This window comes from Neolamprologus brichardi, chromosome 6 (assembly GCF_056152115.1).
Source record: "Neolamprologus brichardi isolate AB-2024 chromosome 6, ASM5615211v1, whole genome shotgun sequence".
Taxonomy (NCBI): Eukaryota; Metazoa; Chordata; class Actinopteri; order Cichliformes; family Cichlidae; genus Neolamprologus; species Neolamprologus brichardi.
This window is the reverse complement of record NC_142109.1, coordinates 31,941,153-31,958,071: the sequence shown is the minus strand read 5'-3', so window position 1 is coordinate 31,958,071 and position 16,919 is coordinate 31,941,153. Positions and strand designations below refer to the sequence as shown.

At 40.7% G+C, this 16,919-nt stretch overlaps 1 protein-coding gene across 7 annotated transcripts in view; it reads left to right on the top strand.

Moving 5' to 3' along the window:
* ctnnd1 (catenin (cadherin-associated protein), delta 1) overlaps positions 1-15,425 on the top strand; it is a 33,307-nt gene extending 17,882 nt beyond the window's left edge. For 2 of the 7 annotated variants that reach the window (XM_087842103.1, XM_087842104.1), the window contains exons 11-23: positions 251-452; positions 4,688-4,805; positions 4,947-5,103; positions 5,883-5,900; positions 6,215-6,280; positions 8,013-8,140; positions 10,142-10,292; positions 10,433-10,628; positions 10,752-10,936; positions 11,692-11,739; positions 12,048-12,130; positions 12,881-12,935; positions 13,402-15,425. In XM_087842103.1, coding sequence (XP_087698229.1) covers positions 251-452; positions 4,688-4,805; positions 4,947-5,103; positions 5,883-5,900; positions 6,215-6,280; positions 8,013-8,140; positions 10,142-10,292; positions 10,433-10,628; positions 10,752-10,936; positions 11,692-11,739; positions 12,048-12,130; positions 12,881-12,935; positions 13,402-13,460 — 1,466 coding nt within the window. In that variant the 3' untranslated portion in view covers positions 13,461-15,425. Of the gene's footprint in view, positions 1-250; positions 453-4,687; positions 4,806-4,946; positions 5,104-5,882; positions 5,901-6,214; positions 6,281-8,012; positions 8,141-10,141; positions 10,293-10,432; positions 10,629-10,751; positions 10,937-11,691; positions 11,740-12,047; positions 12,131-12,880; positions 12,978-13,401 lie in introns of all 7 variants that reach the window. The other 5 variants (XM_087842108.1, XM_087842109.1, XM_087842106.1 and 2 more) reach the window with 4 other exon arrangements.
* The last annotated feature ends 1,494 nt before the right edge of the window (positions 15,426-16,919 follow it).

The following is a 16,919-nucleotide window of genomic DNA, read 5'->3' as shown; positions in this document are numbered from 1 at the left end:
CAGGCAGCACAGACTCTTCCTTGTTTTCTTTGGGACCAGTCACACTTGCATGTGTAGCCACCACACAAAGTCCATTATAGTAATAATATATTTGTGCTTTATTAGAAAACAATATTTACAAAGTTTTAATAATTTCTCAGTGATGTCAGTTGCAGGAAAAGTGCAAAATTCTCACTGAATCTTCTCGTCTGCTTTTTTTGTTTTTTGTATGTTTTTTAAAAAAAACATTTTTTTTTCTTCTCCCCTGTAGGAACGCTGTGGAACTTGTCGTCTCATGATTCTGTGAAAATGGAGATTGTGGACCATGCATTGCACGCCCTCTCCGACGAGGTGATGGTTCCCCATTCGGGCTGGGAGCGAGGGAGCAACGGAGCAGGTGGTGGGGAGGAAAACTGCAAGCCCAGGCATCTTGAATGGGAGACTGCCCTCACCAACACAGCAGGCTGCCTGAGGTATGGAGCAAAGGACGGATGGAAGCAACATTAGAGAAGCAAGATATGTAGCTGGGAAAAGAAAGTGGAAAGTTGCCAGGTCAACAGACTGACAGAGCAGTGGGATGTGTGAGGGAGGATGGAAGCAATGATGAGCTAACAGAGCAGAAGAGCAGGAAATGCATCATGGAGTAGGCAAAGTGAAGATGGAGAATGATGGTAGAGTCATAATAAAAAATACTGAAGACAAATGTCTTCAGTCAGATTAAACTCAAAACTTTTTTCTTTAAAAAAAAATCAGAGCTCTATTTACTTGGTCTTTATAAGATGCTATGTGTAAATACATACATGTGTAGTAGAAGTGTGTTTTAACCCTTTGAAGTCGGTCGGAGCGGGCACGCTCTGTTTTGCGTAACTATTTTTAAATCCCTGTAGAACCGGAACCGCGTAAGCTAGCGAAATAATTTTTTTTGCATATGAAACCAGAGGAGTTGTACTTACATCTTATGCCATCAGCTTGTCCTAAGTCACAGTTTCCTTCCACATATAGCTTTGCAAAAATTGCATAAAAAGCGCTTGCAGGAACAAAAACATAATATTCCAGAAACACGCATTGCCGATCCGATCAGCTGTTTGTAACACTTCCCACATTGAAACAGACGTCAGCGCGAACGATCGCATGTCCACCATTTCCTGCCCGAAACCGGAAGTGACGTAATTTTCGCGGAAAATGTAGTTTTTTACTTGTAGGCCTTAAAAGCCTACACTGGTGTTTTTATAAGTCATGTTTGACTTTTCTGAATAGTTTCTGGGATGCTTAGAACTCGAATTGCACTGCTGGAAATAGTTTATTTTGATGCACATGCTGTTTTCTTTGCAAATTTGCATCATAGGATTGTTTTTTGTTTTTCCTGCAGTATATAAAAATTGCTGTATCTCAAAAATAAAACTATGAAGACACTCAAAATAAATTTCCTGTTGTTGTAAACTATTTTTTGCAACTTTTTTGTATTTAAAGTTTTGAGGGATAAGCCTCTTAAATTTCTCCAAGTAGAAATATATGTAAAAAAAACAAAAATGATTTTCAATTTTTTTGTAGTTTATTGCACTTTTTTGCAATTAATGTAGTTACTATGGACTTAATGCATACATATTATTAAAATATGGGCTATAACAGTTGTATTGATGTATAGCAACTTGAAATGCTCCCAAAAATGGCTCCACAGCATGTAAAAATATAAAGTAAGCTCTGGCGGACTTGGTTCTATGGTAGGTCTTAAAGGGTTAATTAAAACAATCTTTTCTGTAGAAGGAACAAAAACTCCAAACAGATTCAAAAACTCAGACTTAAAAAAGTGAGTATATTGGAGTGATGCACCAAAGATATTTTTCATGTTAAAGACTCTTACTCTAATTACTAGTACATATAAACACTTCTGGGTTAAACGTCAGTTATATATCAAAGAAAAGAAAAGAAAAATTGCCCAGTAACTGAGCTATCAGGAGGGGAGGGTGGGGTGACAGGAAGGGAATTTCAGAGATTACGGGGAGGGGGGCAAGCAGAGGACAGTGGGGCATTGACTTTTCCAGTATAAACAGTATGTTCAGGCCTGTCTTTCTGTTATCTTGGATTTCCTTCAGCCATAAGTCTAATTATAAAAGGGTTACTCGCAGGTGTGGAAACGCATCTTATCTTGAGGATTTAAAAAAGTTCAGTATTTACAGAAATGGTCTGGACAGCATCTGAATTGTTTTAAGTTAATTTGGCACTATATACCCACTTCAACAGCTCAGTTATTTACGCATTCTATGATATTTTCTCATTTTTCATATTGTATGACAGTTTGGACCCAAGCAGCATCATCTACAATTCAGCCTGTGGTGTCCTTATATAACTGATCTTTAAAAATAATGGATAAAAAATCTGTTCGGTGGCATCGCTGTCACATTTTAAAGTTTTAATCATCTGTGTTTTCTTAAATTAGTTTTTAAATGTATAAATAGGATGGCCCCAGAGTGTCTCAATAGATACATCCAGAGACAAGATAGTAATCGTGTTACTAGGAGTAAGGTGAACGGCAACTGCAAGATATTATTTCGCAGATCTACATTCGGTCAGTCAGCTTTTTCCATAAAGGCTTCCCATCTGTGGAGCACACTTCCAACCGATATCAAATTGATTACAGACATTAGATCCTTTACATTGAAGGTTAAAGGGAAATCAAAGTTGTAGTCATTTTAACTAATGATTTTAATTTTATTTTAAATTATTGTCTATTAATTGTAATTGTATTTATGATGTAATTTGGTTTTATGAAAATGTTGTTTTATTGTAAATGTATCTATTTAGATTATAAACCCAACAAGGGACAATTATTGAAAATTAGCAGTAGCTATAAACCTATGTGCGGTACATCAGTTTCACGTCTTGCACTTGAACTATGTTAAACCGCACTGTCCCTTTTAAATAAATAAATTCAAAATTTCAGCCTGACATTACGCAGGAGATGCCAGAGCTAAACAATCTCTTAAAAAATTAGTGCTGGGTCACTACGGCCTTTGACCCAGACAATTGTAGCACAAGTTGTAATTGGCCTTCCTGCAGCCAAACTCTGCAGTTTCTCAGCTCACATTGTTCAGACCAGTTGAAGAGTAGAGCTCACACGGAGTGGGAATGCCAAGCTCCTACAAGCTTTTGTCCATTTCTAATTCCACTTAACAATATTCAGACAAACAAGAACGCTCTCTTCATTGTTGCCAAATAGACGGGGAGTGTTGTGCAGAGATTTTGTGTCAGTGAAGCTTCAGTTGCACTGCTGGGTTTAATGGTTAATTTAAGGTCATTATGAGTGCAGTTTGTTTCGCCTTAATGGATATGTATATACGCAGCAATATGAGTGCCTTAATTATAGTATCAATTATAGCCAGTTTTGGGCATGTGGTAGCCACTATCTACATATGGGTCATTGAAACGATGAGTGTGTCATTTCTCTTTAAAGCCATTTTTCTTTCCAATTCAACGCTTGTAGGAGATCTTTGACAGAGAACTTGTTTTCTGAGTATTTAATGACTATATTTACTCAGGAAATTCCTCTTTAAGTTTTAATACTTAGTGGATTTTCCTGAAAATATTCATCTCTGTGACTGTAAACGTAACCTTTAGTTTCACTTTATGATTTCGTGTCACTTCACTGTCGAACTGTAAACGACAGATGGAAGGCAGAGTTAAACTTTTATGGCTTCAGAAGTCATCCAGGCATATCGTGAACAGTGGCACACATGTCTGCCTTATGTAAATGGTAAATGGCCTATATTTGTATAGCGCTTTTACTAGTCCCGCCTAGGGACCCCAAAGCGCTTTACACACCCAGTCATCCACCCATTCACACACACTGGTGGAGGCAAGCTACAGTTGTAGCCACAGCTGCCCTGGGGCAGACTGACAGAAGCGAGGCTGCGATATTGCGCCATCGGCCCTTCTGGCCAACACCAGTAGGCGGTAGGTGAAGTGTCTTGCCCAAGGACACAACGACCGAGACCGTCCGAGAAGGGGCTCGAACCAGCAACCTTCCGATTACAAGACAAACTCCCAACTCTTGAGCCACGATCGCCCCGTTATGTGTCTTCTTTTATAGCTAAGGTTAGTGAAGAGGATTAGGGTCAAACACTATTTTATTTGAATATGTAAATAGATATCGTCTTGCTTTTTTTCTGTTTGTTTGAAATAAGTTTAGCAAATTTCAAGCGTTGTTTTTTGGAAACCGGGACACTCTTTTTCTTTTTCCTGCCGCAATCCTGATTTGATTCAGTCAGCATTTTTTATTTTAAACGTCTGCCTACCGCAGCATGTAAATAAACTTCTCAGACTATGTAGTGAAGTCAGATGAGTGCCCTGTGCAGTGAAAGAGAATGTGTCCTGGTATTATGTGAAAGGGTGTGTCTGCCGACGGGAAACATAAAAGACGAAAGGCCACGACACTCAGTTTTCCAGCTCTCTTGAATCTTTTAAGTGCGGCTGAGTCAGAGAGCAGTTGAGAAAATTGGCCCAGAGATGTAACTCGATCTTGTCGAACTGTACTCTCTTTGTAAACTAGTACATTTAACAGGAGTTTCATTCAAACGTAATGGGGGTGTGCTCGGGCATTGTGTGCTGGAATCCTTTTGTAGTCACTATAGCAGACTCCTTCCACTCCCCTTTAACCTTTTCTAATCTGCGTTCTTGTTTCTCCTCTTTTAAACTTTCCTCTCGATTAAAGAAATGTGAGTTCAGAGCGAAGTGAGGCGAGGAGGAAGCTCAGGGAGTGCACGGGATTGGTCGACTCGCTCATGTACATTGTCAAGTCCCAGATTGACTGTAAAGATGTGGACAATAAGGTATGTGGATTTCTGATTGATTAAATCCTTTGACACATTTGTTTGATCCTTGTTGCTTTTGTGTGTTCGGTAACATTTACCTGTGAATTTACAATGAGAAAGGCGGCGTTTTGATTCTTAACTTCCTCTCCATCTCTGCAGTTGACAGAGAACTGTGTGTGTCTGCTGAGGAACCTGTCCTACCAAGTGCACCGTGAAATCCCCAACCCCGAGCGCTACCTGGAGGCCACACCAAACCACCAAGGCCCCGCCTACTCCAGCAATAAGGGCAGTTGCTTCGGTTCCCGCAAGAGCAAAGGTGTGTGCCTTAGACAGCGATAGCGTAGTTTTCATTCAGTATCGAGAGCATTCGGTGAGGTCACATCATCTCACTGAGCTGATACCTGCACATACACACAATCGTAGACAAACACACTTACACAAACAAAGCCAGTCATCAGCACAGGAATGTTAACCCCTCCCCCCCTTTAGAGAAATCTTATCCTCTCTTCAGCTGCTCTGTTTGTGTTTCACCGAGAGTATTGATTTGTTTTTGTCCGACTACAGCCCCCACTACAATTTGCTGGCTTTGTATTACAAAGTCAATTGCAACAACCATGTGTTAATGTTGGTATAAATATGTCAAATGTTTAGTTTTTTAGTTTTATTTTTTTCCCTTTATTTCTGATTTGACTCTTTACTTTTAGAAGATTGTGACTGATGATATAAGAGTGAGCGGTGAGGTGGTAGGGCTGCTGCAGGTGAGGTATAGCGCAGCCCCCAGGTAGTTATTTTGTGTTTGTAGCTACTCTAAACTTGTACGTTATTAATACATTTGATGTACAATTTTATGTAAATATGAAATTACTTGTTTGGTTTGGGCGTTTCCCTGCATTTGCTTTATCTGGCCTTCATACATGGCATGTCACATGCTGATTCTGTGTGGTGGCAGTGCTGCTTTTGGGGTGTAAACAGGTGTTTACTGAGTGACTCAATTACGGCTGCTTTCCTTTTTACTTAAATGCTCTCTCTTCCTCCTGTTCTGCTGCTCTTCTCTTTCCCCTCCCTGCCCTACATCCTCCTTCGGCCTGGCTGCAGATGAGTGGTTTTCCAAAGGTAAGCTTTCTTTACCTGGCTATGCACTTTACCTCTGCTTTGTACTTTTGTCTTGGAGTGGGTGCAGTAGGATCATGGCTTAGATAACAGAAATGTTTTACTAGCGCTAACATGCCCCATTTCTTAATAGCGGAACACTTGTAGAACGTGCACTGTAGTTTTTAAATCTTCGTGTTTGCCCTGAAGAGCACGTGTCTAACCAAATCAGAACACATGTACTAACAGCGCATGTGTCAGTCTGAAACAGCCACTCGGTGTCAACAGCAGATTGTTTTGGCATTTTTGTTGATGTTAATGTTTAATGTTGCTTCCAGGAAGGAAAGATGAGGATACAGCTGATGATACAATAGACATTCCAAAAAGGACCTCACCTGCTCAAGGTAAGCAAAGGCTCTATGAACACCTTTTATTGAATTAAGCCTTTATAGAAATGGGGTTCAAAACACTGAACGTGTTGTGGTGACAGCGGTCTCTCATTCAGATGTAATCCACCTTTAGAAGACTGTTTGCCACAGCTCCATTCACAGCTCGACGCATAGAGAGGATGTCATAGTACATCTGAGTTATCTCTTATTTGTTACAAATGCCAGGTAAACTTGGTGGTTTTTTGACACCAAATATGTTCCTTGTCAACTGATAAAGCGCTCGGACTTCTGAAAATGTAGTTTGCTCTGGCTTTGCTACTGCACGCGCAGTTTGATGTAAGCTGTACCTCGCTCCATCCACATGGACTCAGAGGACCACTCTTTTTGATGCAAATGGCAATAATGCATCAGCAATTGTTGATGCATTGTTTGTAGTATAATTTCTGTAATTAGAATTTGGAAACAGAATTTTGTGACATACGACTGTTATTGCAATACAGCTTAGAATAATCTACAGCAGCGGTCCCCAACCCCCGGGCCTCGTACCGGTACCGGTCCGTGAGTCGTTTGGTACCGGGCCAGTTGAGGCTCAGGTGTGAAATGTATGGTTTTCAGGATTTTTATCGGTTTTCAGCGTTATTTTGTTATCGTTTTTATCGTTTACTCAGTTTTCCTTGGTCTTTTCACGTGTGTTATGAATAAATCTTTTTTCGGTACCGGTACTAGTTTTATTTTGTTGTATTTATCCGCGACACCTTAAAGGCCGCTCCGTGAAAATATTGTCGGGCATAAACCGGTCCGTGGCGCAAAAAAGGTTGGGGACCGCTGATCTACAGGACAAAAATCTAAATCTGGACCATGAATACTCATGAGATGATGTCCTGTTGAGCAGAGTGGTCATGTAAGGGCAGCCAATGTGAGCGCTAAAAGAAAGACAGGAAGTGGATGGGGACAGTAAAGGAAATGAGTTGCAGCCTTTGCTTTTTGAAAGTTTTGCAGATTTCTACCTCTCTTATCGTTTTCGATTTCATACGTCATCATAACGTGCTTCTGGAAAGAGCTGTTGATGTTGTTGTTGTGCACTTTTTCATGGGAGATTAGGAGTAGTGGATGTTGTTTGCATTCACGTGGAAACAATCTCACAGACAGACACACAGGGGATCTCTGCCCTTTTCTCTGATTGGACTCGCTGTGCTTTAAGAGGCTTTCAAGACACCACAACAGAGACGTTCTCTCTATCGCAGGGGTTGATGTAAAGGAAGATTTATTATACTATGACAAATGTAGATGTGATAGTGGTCAGGCTCCTCCTGAGTCTTCTGCTTCTCTATCAATCGTCTCTGCTGTTTTAAGAGTTAATATTTGGAGTAAGATCTTCTGTCCAAGGCTTTTGGAGCTTAATGAGCAGACAGTTGGGCACCATTTGTTTTGTCTCTACTGAAGCCCTTACCGAGCGCCTATCGGCTTGATGATAGTATAGACGTTTGCTGTGTTATCTGGAGGCATAAAGAAAACCGTCTGTGTACTTGGATAAAGAACAGATATCACTCCATCTTCATACCACATTCAGGAACACTAATCCTGTTTGATTTTCAAGAATTACTCCTTAACATATCCCTGCACATATTGTTCAATGATTAATATGTCTGTATTTTATACTCCTGAAAGATTCTTTCTTTATGAAGGAGCTGTTACATTATCAATGTTCCCATCACACACGTGTCCACTCTCTGCCTGTTTCCTGTAGGCTATGAGCTCTTGTATCAGCCGGAGGTGGTTCGCATCTACATGTCTCTGGTAAAGGAGTCCCAAAACGCCACAGTGTTGGAAGCTTCAGCTGGAGCTATTCAGAACCTGTGCGCTGGACACTGGACTGTAAGAACTGCCATCTATACTGATCTTTTTCGATTTTACCGTACCAGAACTTTATGTGCTAAGTAAATAAACCAGGTTGGGAAGTTGGAATGAGTGGTGCTGTTTTAGCATTAGTCATTGCAATCAAAGGTTATTTCAGGAACATTAGTAAACACTCTATGTGAGGATTTCTATTAGATTTGTCTGTTCTTTGAGGTTATCTGTAATGTAACACACAATTATTTTGACTTTGTGCACGTGAGAAAAATCACAGTGGTATTTGTTTAGTCAACACTCCACCTAAAGAGCTGAAGTGTTGGGTTACTGGTTGATCTACATTCCCATGCTTACATATGGCCTGGAGCTACAGGTCAAAGCAGCAGAAACAAGCTTCCTCTGAAGGTTGGGTTCAGCTTTAGAGAGAGGGTCTCAGAGCTGCTAGTTCTCTTACATCAAAAGCAACAACTCACTGGATGGTAACAACTCATCCAGTCCACACATGCAAAAAATCAAACTGTAGGTGTTCCTAAATTATTTTGTGCAATAATTAGAAATGACAGAGGGAAAACGTATTGAACTCCTGAAGAAAGGGAGGTGTGGAACATCATGACACGCCTGAAATCTATCAGTAATTAGAAAGCAGTTCTGCCACTTAGTCAAAATTAAGATCCGCTCATGATGCGCTGTTGGAGCCATAATACAGTGGGGGCCCCATCATTTCACCATCATTTAAACAACCACGACCAGATGTTCCCCACAAGATTTCACACAGAAGAGTGAAAAGTTGTCAGAGAGCAAAGGACCGCTTGTGGGAAGCTACCTGGAATCAGCAGGTACAAATTATTTTAAAAAACATGTAATGCACTCAACTGCCATGGCATGCATGCACTTTGACCACGCAAGACTCCGTTGCTGAAGAAAAAACACGTTGAAGCATGTTTAAAGTTTGGTGAACAGCATTTAGACAAGCCTGTGAAATACTTGGAAAATGTAGTCTGGTCAGATGAGACTAAAATGGAACTTTTTTGGTGCCATAATAAACACCATGTTTAGAGGTCAAAAGGCACCGCAACTCATCCCAAAAACACCACAACAGCAGTGAAGTTTGGAGGTGGGAACAACACGGTATGGGTTCATATGATTGAAGAAAGGATCGATGGAAACTGAGATATTCTTTATGAAAATCTGCTGCCATCTACCAGGATGATGAAGATGCTAGAATGGCCCAGCCAATCGCCTGACCTGTTTCTAACTAAAAACCTTTAGAAAGAACTAAAGCTTAGATTTCGAAAGACTGTTTGTGTGGAAGACTGGCACAAAATCACACCTGCAACTAGTTTCTCCCTACAGGAGACGTCTCGAAGCGGTCATCACCAACCGCTTTTGTAGCAAGTATTAAATGAATTTCAGTCAGTGTGTTCAATACGTTTTGCTTATGTCATTTATCATTATTGCACAAAATTAAATTTACAAACATCTATCTTTGATTTCTGTGCATGTGTGGAGTGGATGTGTCGTTATCAACATCTGGTGATAATTTCATATCAGCGACAGCTTTAGAAATATATTTACTTAGAAAATTGGTGATGTATCCAATACTTATTTTACCCTGTGTAAGTAGCGTTTGACAGGTAACGGTAACCCGGGGCGACCGTGGCTCAGGGGGTTGGGAAGCGTATCTGTAACCGGAAGGTCGCCGGTTCGATCTGGGCTCTCTGTCCTGGTCGTTGTGTCCTTGGGCAAGACACTTTACCCTACCGCCTACTGGTGCGATATGGCAGCCTCGCTTCTGTCAGTCTGCCCCAGGGCAGCTGTGGCTACAACCGTAGCTTGCTTCCACCAGTGTGTGAGTGCGAGAGTGAATGAATAGTGGCATTGTAAAGCGCTTTGGGTGCCTTGAAAAGCACTATATAAATCCAATCCATTATAACCCACTGAGTGAAAAGTTTGTTAAAAACCAAGCACGAGATTTAACAGCAATGGTCATCAAGATGGTCTTCTAAGCACTTTGTGTGTCTGTAGTATGGCAGATGCATCCGTGCCTTGGTGCGCAGGGAGAAAGGTTTATCCATGATGACGGAGCAGCTGGCTCATAACAACGACCGCGTAGTCCGAGCCATGTCCGGAGCCCTTCGCAACCTGGCCATTGATGGACGAAACAAAGAGCTACTAGGTGACACATTTAAGTCTTTGTGTGACTGAGCTTCAGTGAAAAAGTTTTAACCAGAGTTTAAAAAAAATCCCCAGCTTTATTACATACCAGTGTTAGCAGTTGTAAGTATGCTGCAATCTTAATCTTCCCTGTGTTGTCAGGTAAACATGCGGTGCCTAACCTGGTAAATAACCTGCCTGGTGCTGGTCAGAGTCAGCCAGTGCGAGCAGTGTCAGAAGAGACGGTGGTGTCTATACTGAGCACGCTCCATGAGGTGCTGGGCTCCAGTGTGGAAGCAGCCAAGACCCTCAGGGCTGCTAATGGCATCGAGAGACTGGTGCTCATCAACAAGGATGGGTACGCAGTGACAGATGGATACGGATCATTTGAATAATTTTTTCTGTCCACGTTTTAGAGCATCTTGAAATTGCAATAACGGGTTATTTTCATAAATTGCACCTTTCTCCCTCTCGTCTTTAGGAATCGTTCAGATCGGGAGGTGCGTGGAGCCGGCCTAGTGCTGCAGACAGTTTGGGGCTACAAGGACCTGCGGCGCACTTTGGAAAAGGATGGCTGGAAGAAGACAGATTTCATGGTCAACTTAAACCCTCCCACCAACAAACCCAACGGATATGAGGAAAGCACTCTGCCGCTTATAGACAAAGGTCAGTGGTAGGAGTCAAAATAGCCGCCACTTTGCTTAAAAGGTTTCAGTGTAATGATTGTTACCAGTCTTCTTGTTTTTATAAAATAAATTATGTAGTGGTGTCAGTTGTTATTCAAATTGGCCCTTTAAGTATCTATTCAGAGTTTCACATAATTTCCGTCTCTAAACTTGAGTCTGAACGATTCCTCTGCATGACTGCAACTCGGAAGTTGATTGTGCAGAATGATAACGGGCTGTTTGCAGATATGGAGTTACTCATCTCAGCCAACTTTGGATTCATTACATTTACAGCTTTGCCACATGGGGAATTTTCAAGAATAGTGAAAGCATATTTGATCTGCATCGCCTCCCAGTCAGTTTTCTAAGTGATTTTTGCATGTTTTTGTTTTTTTACTGTGTGTGTTGGACCCGCCTGACTCCTCCCTGAGTGCTGAGGTCAGGTTTAAGGTATAGAAGGGACCGGGCCTCCGGAAGTGTGTGGCAATTTTTGAAGCAATGTCAACACAGGACATTTTTAGTACTGATTTAAAAACACAGTTTCATTCTTTGAATTTCAAAGTAGACTGAATCTGGACATTTGCTTTTACTTTTCTTTTAGTTGTGGTGATTTATTTATTTAGTTGTTTATTTATTTATTTTTACCTGTTGAGCACTTTGGTTGCATTAAAAAAATTATTTGTCTCGACTTAATTCTTTAGAATTACAGAGAAATACATGCATTTCTGACTGTTTTAATATTTCTCTGACACACAGGTGGCAAAAGTGACCGGGAAATGATTCCAATGAATGACATGGGACCAGGCAAGTGTGCAAACACAAAACACACAAACAGATACAACTGACAGAAGAGCTGTCCGACATGCCTTTGCTTTCATTGGCATCAAGTCATCACTGACTTCCAGCTGCTGCCTTTGAGTCAGCACAGCGGACCATCTGCCTCTGTCCCCAGGATCCTCCTCTGTCACACTAACCCACTGCATGTCTTCCCTCACTACATCATAAATCTCCTCTGCGGTCTTCTTCTGTTTCTCTTTCCTGCCAGCTCCATATTCTACGCCCTTTGTGTATTTATTGGAAGTACCAATTAAACACGTGCTTCTCCTCTTCAGATGCCTACTCCACACTGGACCAGACGGGGAGAAGGAACACTCTGGATAACACACTCGGACCTACTGACAAAGATTTAGATCAGGTATCGGCCAACCTCATGACACTGACACTCCTCACACCTTTGCCTAGAGACATAAGCCCGCATGTCTGCGCCTTTACTGAGAATTTACTGCCTCACTCCTAACATGCTCTTTGCTACATCTCTCTCCTGACCCCAATGTAACGTAATGCTCACTTAATTTTTAAAGTTATCTAGCCAGTCCACACCTTGTTGTTGTTTTGGATTATAAATGGAATATTTTGGGGTTGAGGATTGCTGATCCAAGAAAGCCAAAATCACCGAGCTGTGCTATAGCTGCAGTGCTTCACCTGACTTTAGGCGCCATCTGAGTTCAGTCTGCGCTCTCACAAGCTGCTCAAGTTGTTGTTCAATGAATGTAAAGGGCAAAAACTATTAATCGTGTTAATTTCACACACTGGTTTCCCAGAAAGTTACCGTGTGAATGGACATGTTCTCACACACACCCACAGGCAGCATGTTCATGCATGTCTCGGTACAGCACAGGAGTTGATCTTTATCTTGTGCATTATTTCTCACCCTTGTCCCTTTTTTTCCAACCTTAAAACAGGACCTAACTTCGCACTAACATGTCGCAACTCTTCTTTCTTTCGTCATCCTGAACTCCTTCCACTTTTCCCCCTTCTGTGTCTACTCACCTCCTCTTTGGATTTCCACACTAAACCCTCTTTATTAACCCACTCCTTTGGACTCTTCTCTCTCCTCATCTTTATCTGTCCTTCTCTCCTCTTTCTTTTTGTCTCTCTCTCCCAGGGAGGGATGTATGGGGAGAGGCAGGCCTCCTTGCCTCTAATGGATTCTTACGATGGTTAGGCTACACCCACTGTGTCACACTGCATGTCACCGCATGGTATGTGTGTCCCACTGGCTGCTCTCACAACTCACCGCATGGCCTAATATTAGTTTTGTAGTAAGATTTGTGAATATTTGTGTGTTTCTAATTGTGATTTGGATTTTTAATGAGCTTCCATTTTTACTATTTTTAGACTGTTTTGCTCCCCCTGCTGGTGAAAAGTGTCAAATCTTTCTTTTTTGTGGTTCCTTGGATCTTATATACACATATTTTTTGTTACCTCTGCTTTTGCACAGTTTGTAATTTTTCGTTTTGTCCAATGTTAAGTAACGTTTTTACTCGCACCCTTTATCATGTATTGTATTTGTTAATTAATTAATTTATCTTTAAAGTGTGATTCTTTCCACCCAGGCATGGCAGCCTCGCCCTTAGCCGCTCCATGTGATCCGTTCACACGCTTGTACCTCTTCTTCTCTTGCAGAAAAACTGATTGTGTGCATCACAAGACGACAGCCTCCTCCCACTTACTGCCCTTGCTGAACTGACAATGGGGGACTACCGCTACACTACCGACATGACTAAACTTCATCCCTTACACTCACACTCTTGCAGCTTCTCTTCCTCCCTCTGTCTCTCTGTTACATTCCTCCATTGCAGTTCAAACCCTCGAATGAAACCATATGGAAAACTGACGATGCTCTGCATTCCCTGTGGACAGCCGGATGTGACACTACGACCACTTGACTCCAAAACCACTCCATCAGCACTGCAGCTTGCTTGGACAACACTAATGCTCTCTTTCTTTGAGACTGTGGCTTCTTTGGTATTTTCTCGGAGGTCAGAGCAAAGACTAATTAAACTAATTAAAAAGGAACTGTTGGAATCATATCAGGACACTTTATGGTGAGATTTTCCATAAATGGCTAACACACTCTGTTTTGACGAAATCAACGTTTTCTCTCTCTCTCTCTCTCTTTCCTTAATGGTCACACACTACAAAATATGAGTAATTTCCTACCGCTGGGATCTTGTATTTATCTGTCTAATTAGATATGTGTACAGCTTCTGCTTCTGTTTTGGTAGCGGTTGTTCCTCTACTCGCTTTGCTGTGTACTTTTAGTTACGTACGCGTGCCAAATGACACTGCTACTGCTGTGACTGCCACTGCTAACGCGCAACATGGCACGCTCAGACTTTTCTCCAGCAGCTACACTGAAAACTTGTCATCTGCTTTGTTCTGTTGGCATCTTGTGTTGGTGACAGCCCAAAGATGCACGGGCGTGCTGCTTTTTTCTGCATTGTGATGATCCACAACTGTACAAGGTTAGTTATACAGCCAGAAATAAAGCAGACGAATGATTTTCCTCCTCCTCCTCCTTGTTGGAACAGACGGCAGACTATTTCTAAAGTGATCTTTCTGTTAAATGCACCCCCCTTTTTCTTGGTAATTCTTAGTGGATATCTCAAGGATCCGGCGGGTGCATTTCCTTATCTGCAGGTCCATAATCTTATGAATGTGTACATATGCAAGATTGTCTTTAATCGTGGGCTAAATGGAGTGCCTCGCTTATTCAGGATGGGTCTCATGGGTGTGTCCAGCGTGACCTGGGTAACTGGTCAAGTTGTTTTGTTTTGTTTTTTCACAGCAGCGTACAATTTGGGAGTGCTGTATATAGAACTCAGAAGTTTTTATTCTGCGAGAATATGCGATCTTGTATGTTATTGGATATTTCTTTTTTTTTTAAATTAAACTCTTGAGTTCTGTATAACTTACTGCTTCACAAATCCATAACCTGCCTGGCTTTAAGACAGATCGACACAGTGCTGTCTGTTTTGTTTTGTTTGCCCACATTTCTTTAGTACGATGTTTGTTCTGAAGAGGAATGCTTATTCTTAGTGCCGAGTGAGATGTAGATACTTACTGCGTGGATGATTAAAAGAAGCACTACGGGGTTGTAAAGTGTGATTTTTCTTTTCTTTTTTTAACCTCCTTTTTTCATGCCAGTTGAAATATGACAGCCTCCTTTTCTCAAATTAACGAGCTGTCTTCAAGATTGGACTGACTGAAAGATGAAAATGATAGCGAGCGAGGGCTAGTGTTAGAAAGAGAGGCATAGACCAGAATCTATTAGATAAAATCAAGAAAAAAGTAAAAGCACATTTAAACTATATATACAAGAGAATATTTGTTAATTTTAATGGTTTTATGTATTATTATTTTTATATATATATATTGATTTGGGTTTAATTGTTTTGGGTGTTCTGGGTGAATGCATATGCAATCTTTTTTTTCTTCTTTTTTTTCTTTTTTTTGTTTGATTGAAAACAGTTTGTCTTAATTGAAAGCAAAACCAAGTTAGCTGAACAGAAATCCTCCGACACCATCATCAGATACACTAATGGGAAGGAAAAAACCAGATTGTTGACTAATGTAATCTCTTTGCCTTGGCTCTTAAAGTTGCACATTCTCATTTATGAATGAATTATGTAACTAGCAATAATGTTTTTAATAAAAAAGAAAATTATTTCTCAGTGCCCGTGTTTTCTTTTGTCAGATTCTATTTATTTATTTATTTTTAAATGGGAACAAGGAGATGTTTATGATTTTTGTTGTCCCTCAGTATCATTTACTTGTGGTTATTATAGTTGAAAATGGGGGTAAAAAAACTAGACTACAAAAAAAAGTATTTTATATTTTTAAAAACATATTGAGGAAATTAAGTAGCAGTAATTTAAGCATGAGAAGTAACTGGTCCAGACTTTTAGTGACACTGTAGGATTTCCACACGGCTGCGAGTCAGGTGACCAAATTCCAGCCAATTAAAATTGGGACACTTAATTCTGAGCCATTTATAATGTGAAGGATAAATTCCATTTGAAAGCAACATTCCTGACACCCTCACTGCGTAAACTTAAAGAGCATACATTACAGCCAGCATTATTCCTTATGTAGGTCTCCCTTTACTCATGTAGTCTCCTTTGTACATGTTTCTGCTGCTGTTTCATCTACAAAACCTTTGGGCGTCTGAGGGGAAACCTCCATTTTTTTTCTTTTATTTTTTGTTTTTAACCCAAAATTGTTTTTGTTTTGTTTTTTTGCTGCGTTTGCTTTTTTTTGTGGTAGTATTTGCCATATTCCACATAATTGTGCATATTTTGTGACTTGAAATGTTTTTTCACCTTCTGCTTTCAAGCATTGGCAGAATAACCACGACGACAACCTTTAACACCCATATCTGTCACACATCTATAGATGCACTGTAGATGGGATAGTGTACAAAAACATCTGTAGACTCATGCAAGACCACCAAGGTGGTTGGGAACAACAGGACTGGTCCTGTGAGACTTCAAGTTCCAGACAGAGAATCTGCTACTGGCCAACCAACCACACATAGTGGTGGCTGACAAGGAGAAGACTGTAGTTGTGATAGTTATGGTGATGACCAATGGATACCGACATCAGGAAGAAGAAACACAAACACAAGTAAAATGGCTCTCCCTCTTATATCATTTTGGTTTCTGCTGATTCTGCTGATGCTGTTTTGTTATCAACAACTGTATATGTCAGTAAAGATTTTCAGCTTGCATATTTAATTCATTAATTTATTTATTTCTTCACTATCACAAAAACAAATTGGAACTAAAATTTTAAAACCAATGAAACTAAAAGTGAATCCACTCTGAGCTGACACCAAACTTACTAATAACTGAGCGCTCGGTGTCATTTCACAGGGCGGTCAGTAGGTGTCGCTATCACGTTGCAACACCATCTCGGATGCAAAAACTCGTGATGGGCGGTGAAGTGTTGCATGACTTTAATTTCTGGCTTTAACTCCAGTGGGTAAAATAAACATAATCCTCCATGAACCCTCTGCTCCTGCTACAGGAAGATTTTGGTAAGTGTAACTTTAAAGCTAACCTACATTAGCCACGGTGACTGAAATCACTCCAGAGTTAGCCAGCTTAATAAAGTTAAGCCAATTAAACCTTCATTCTAAG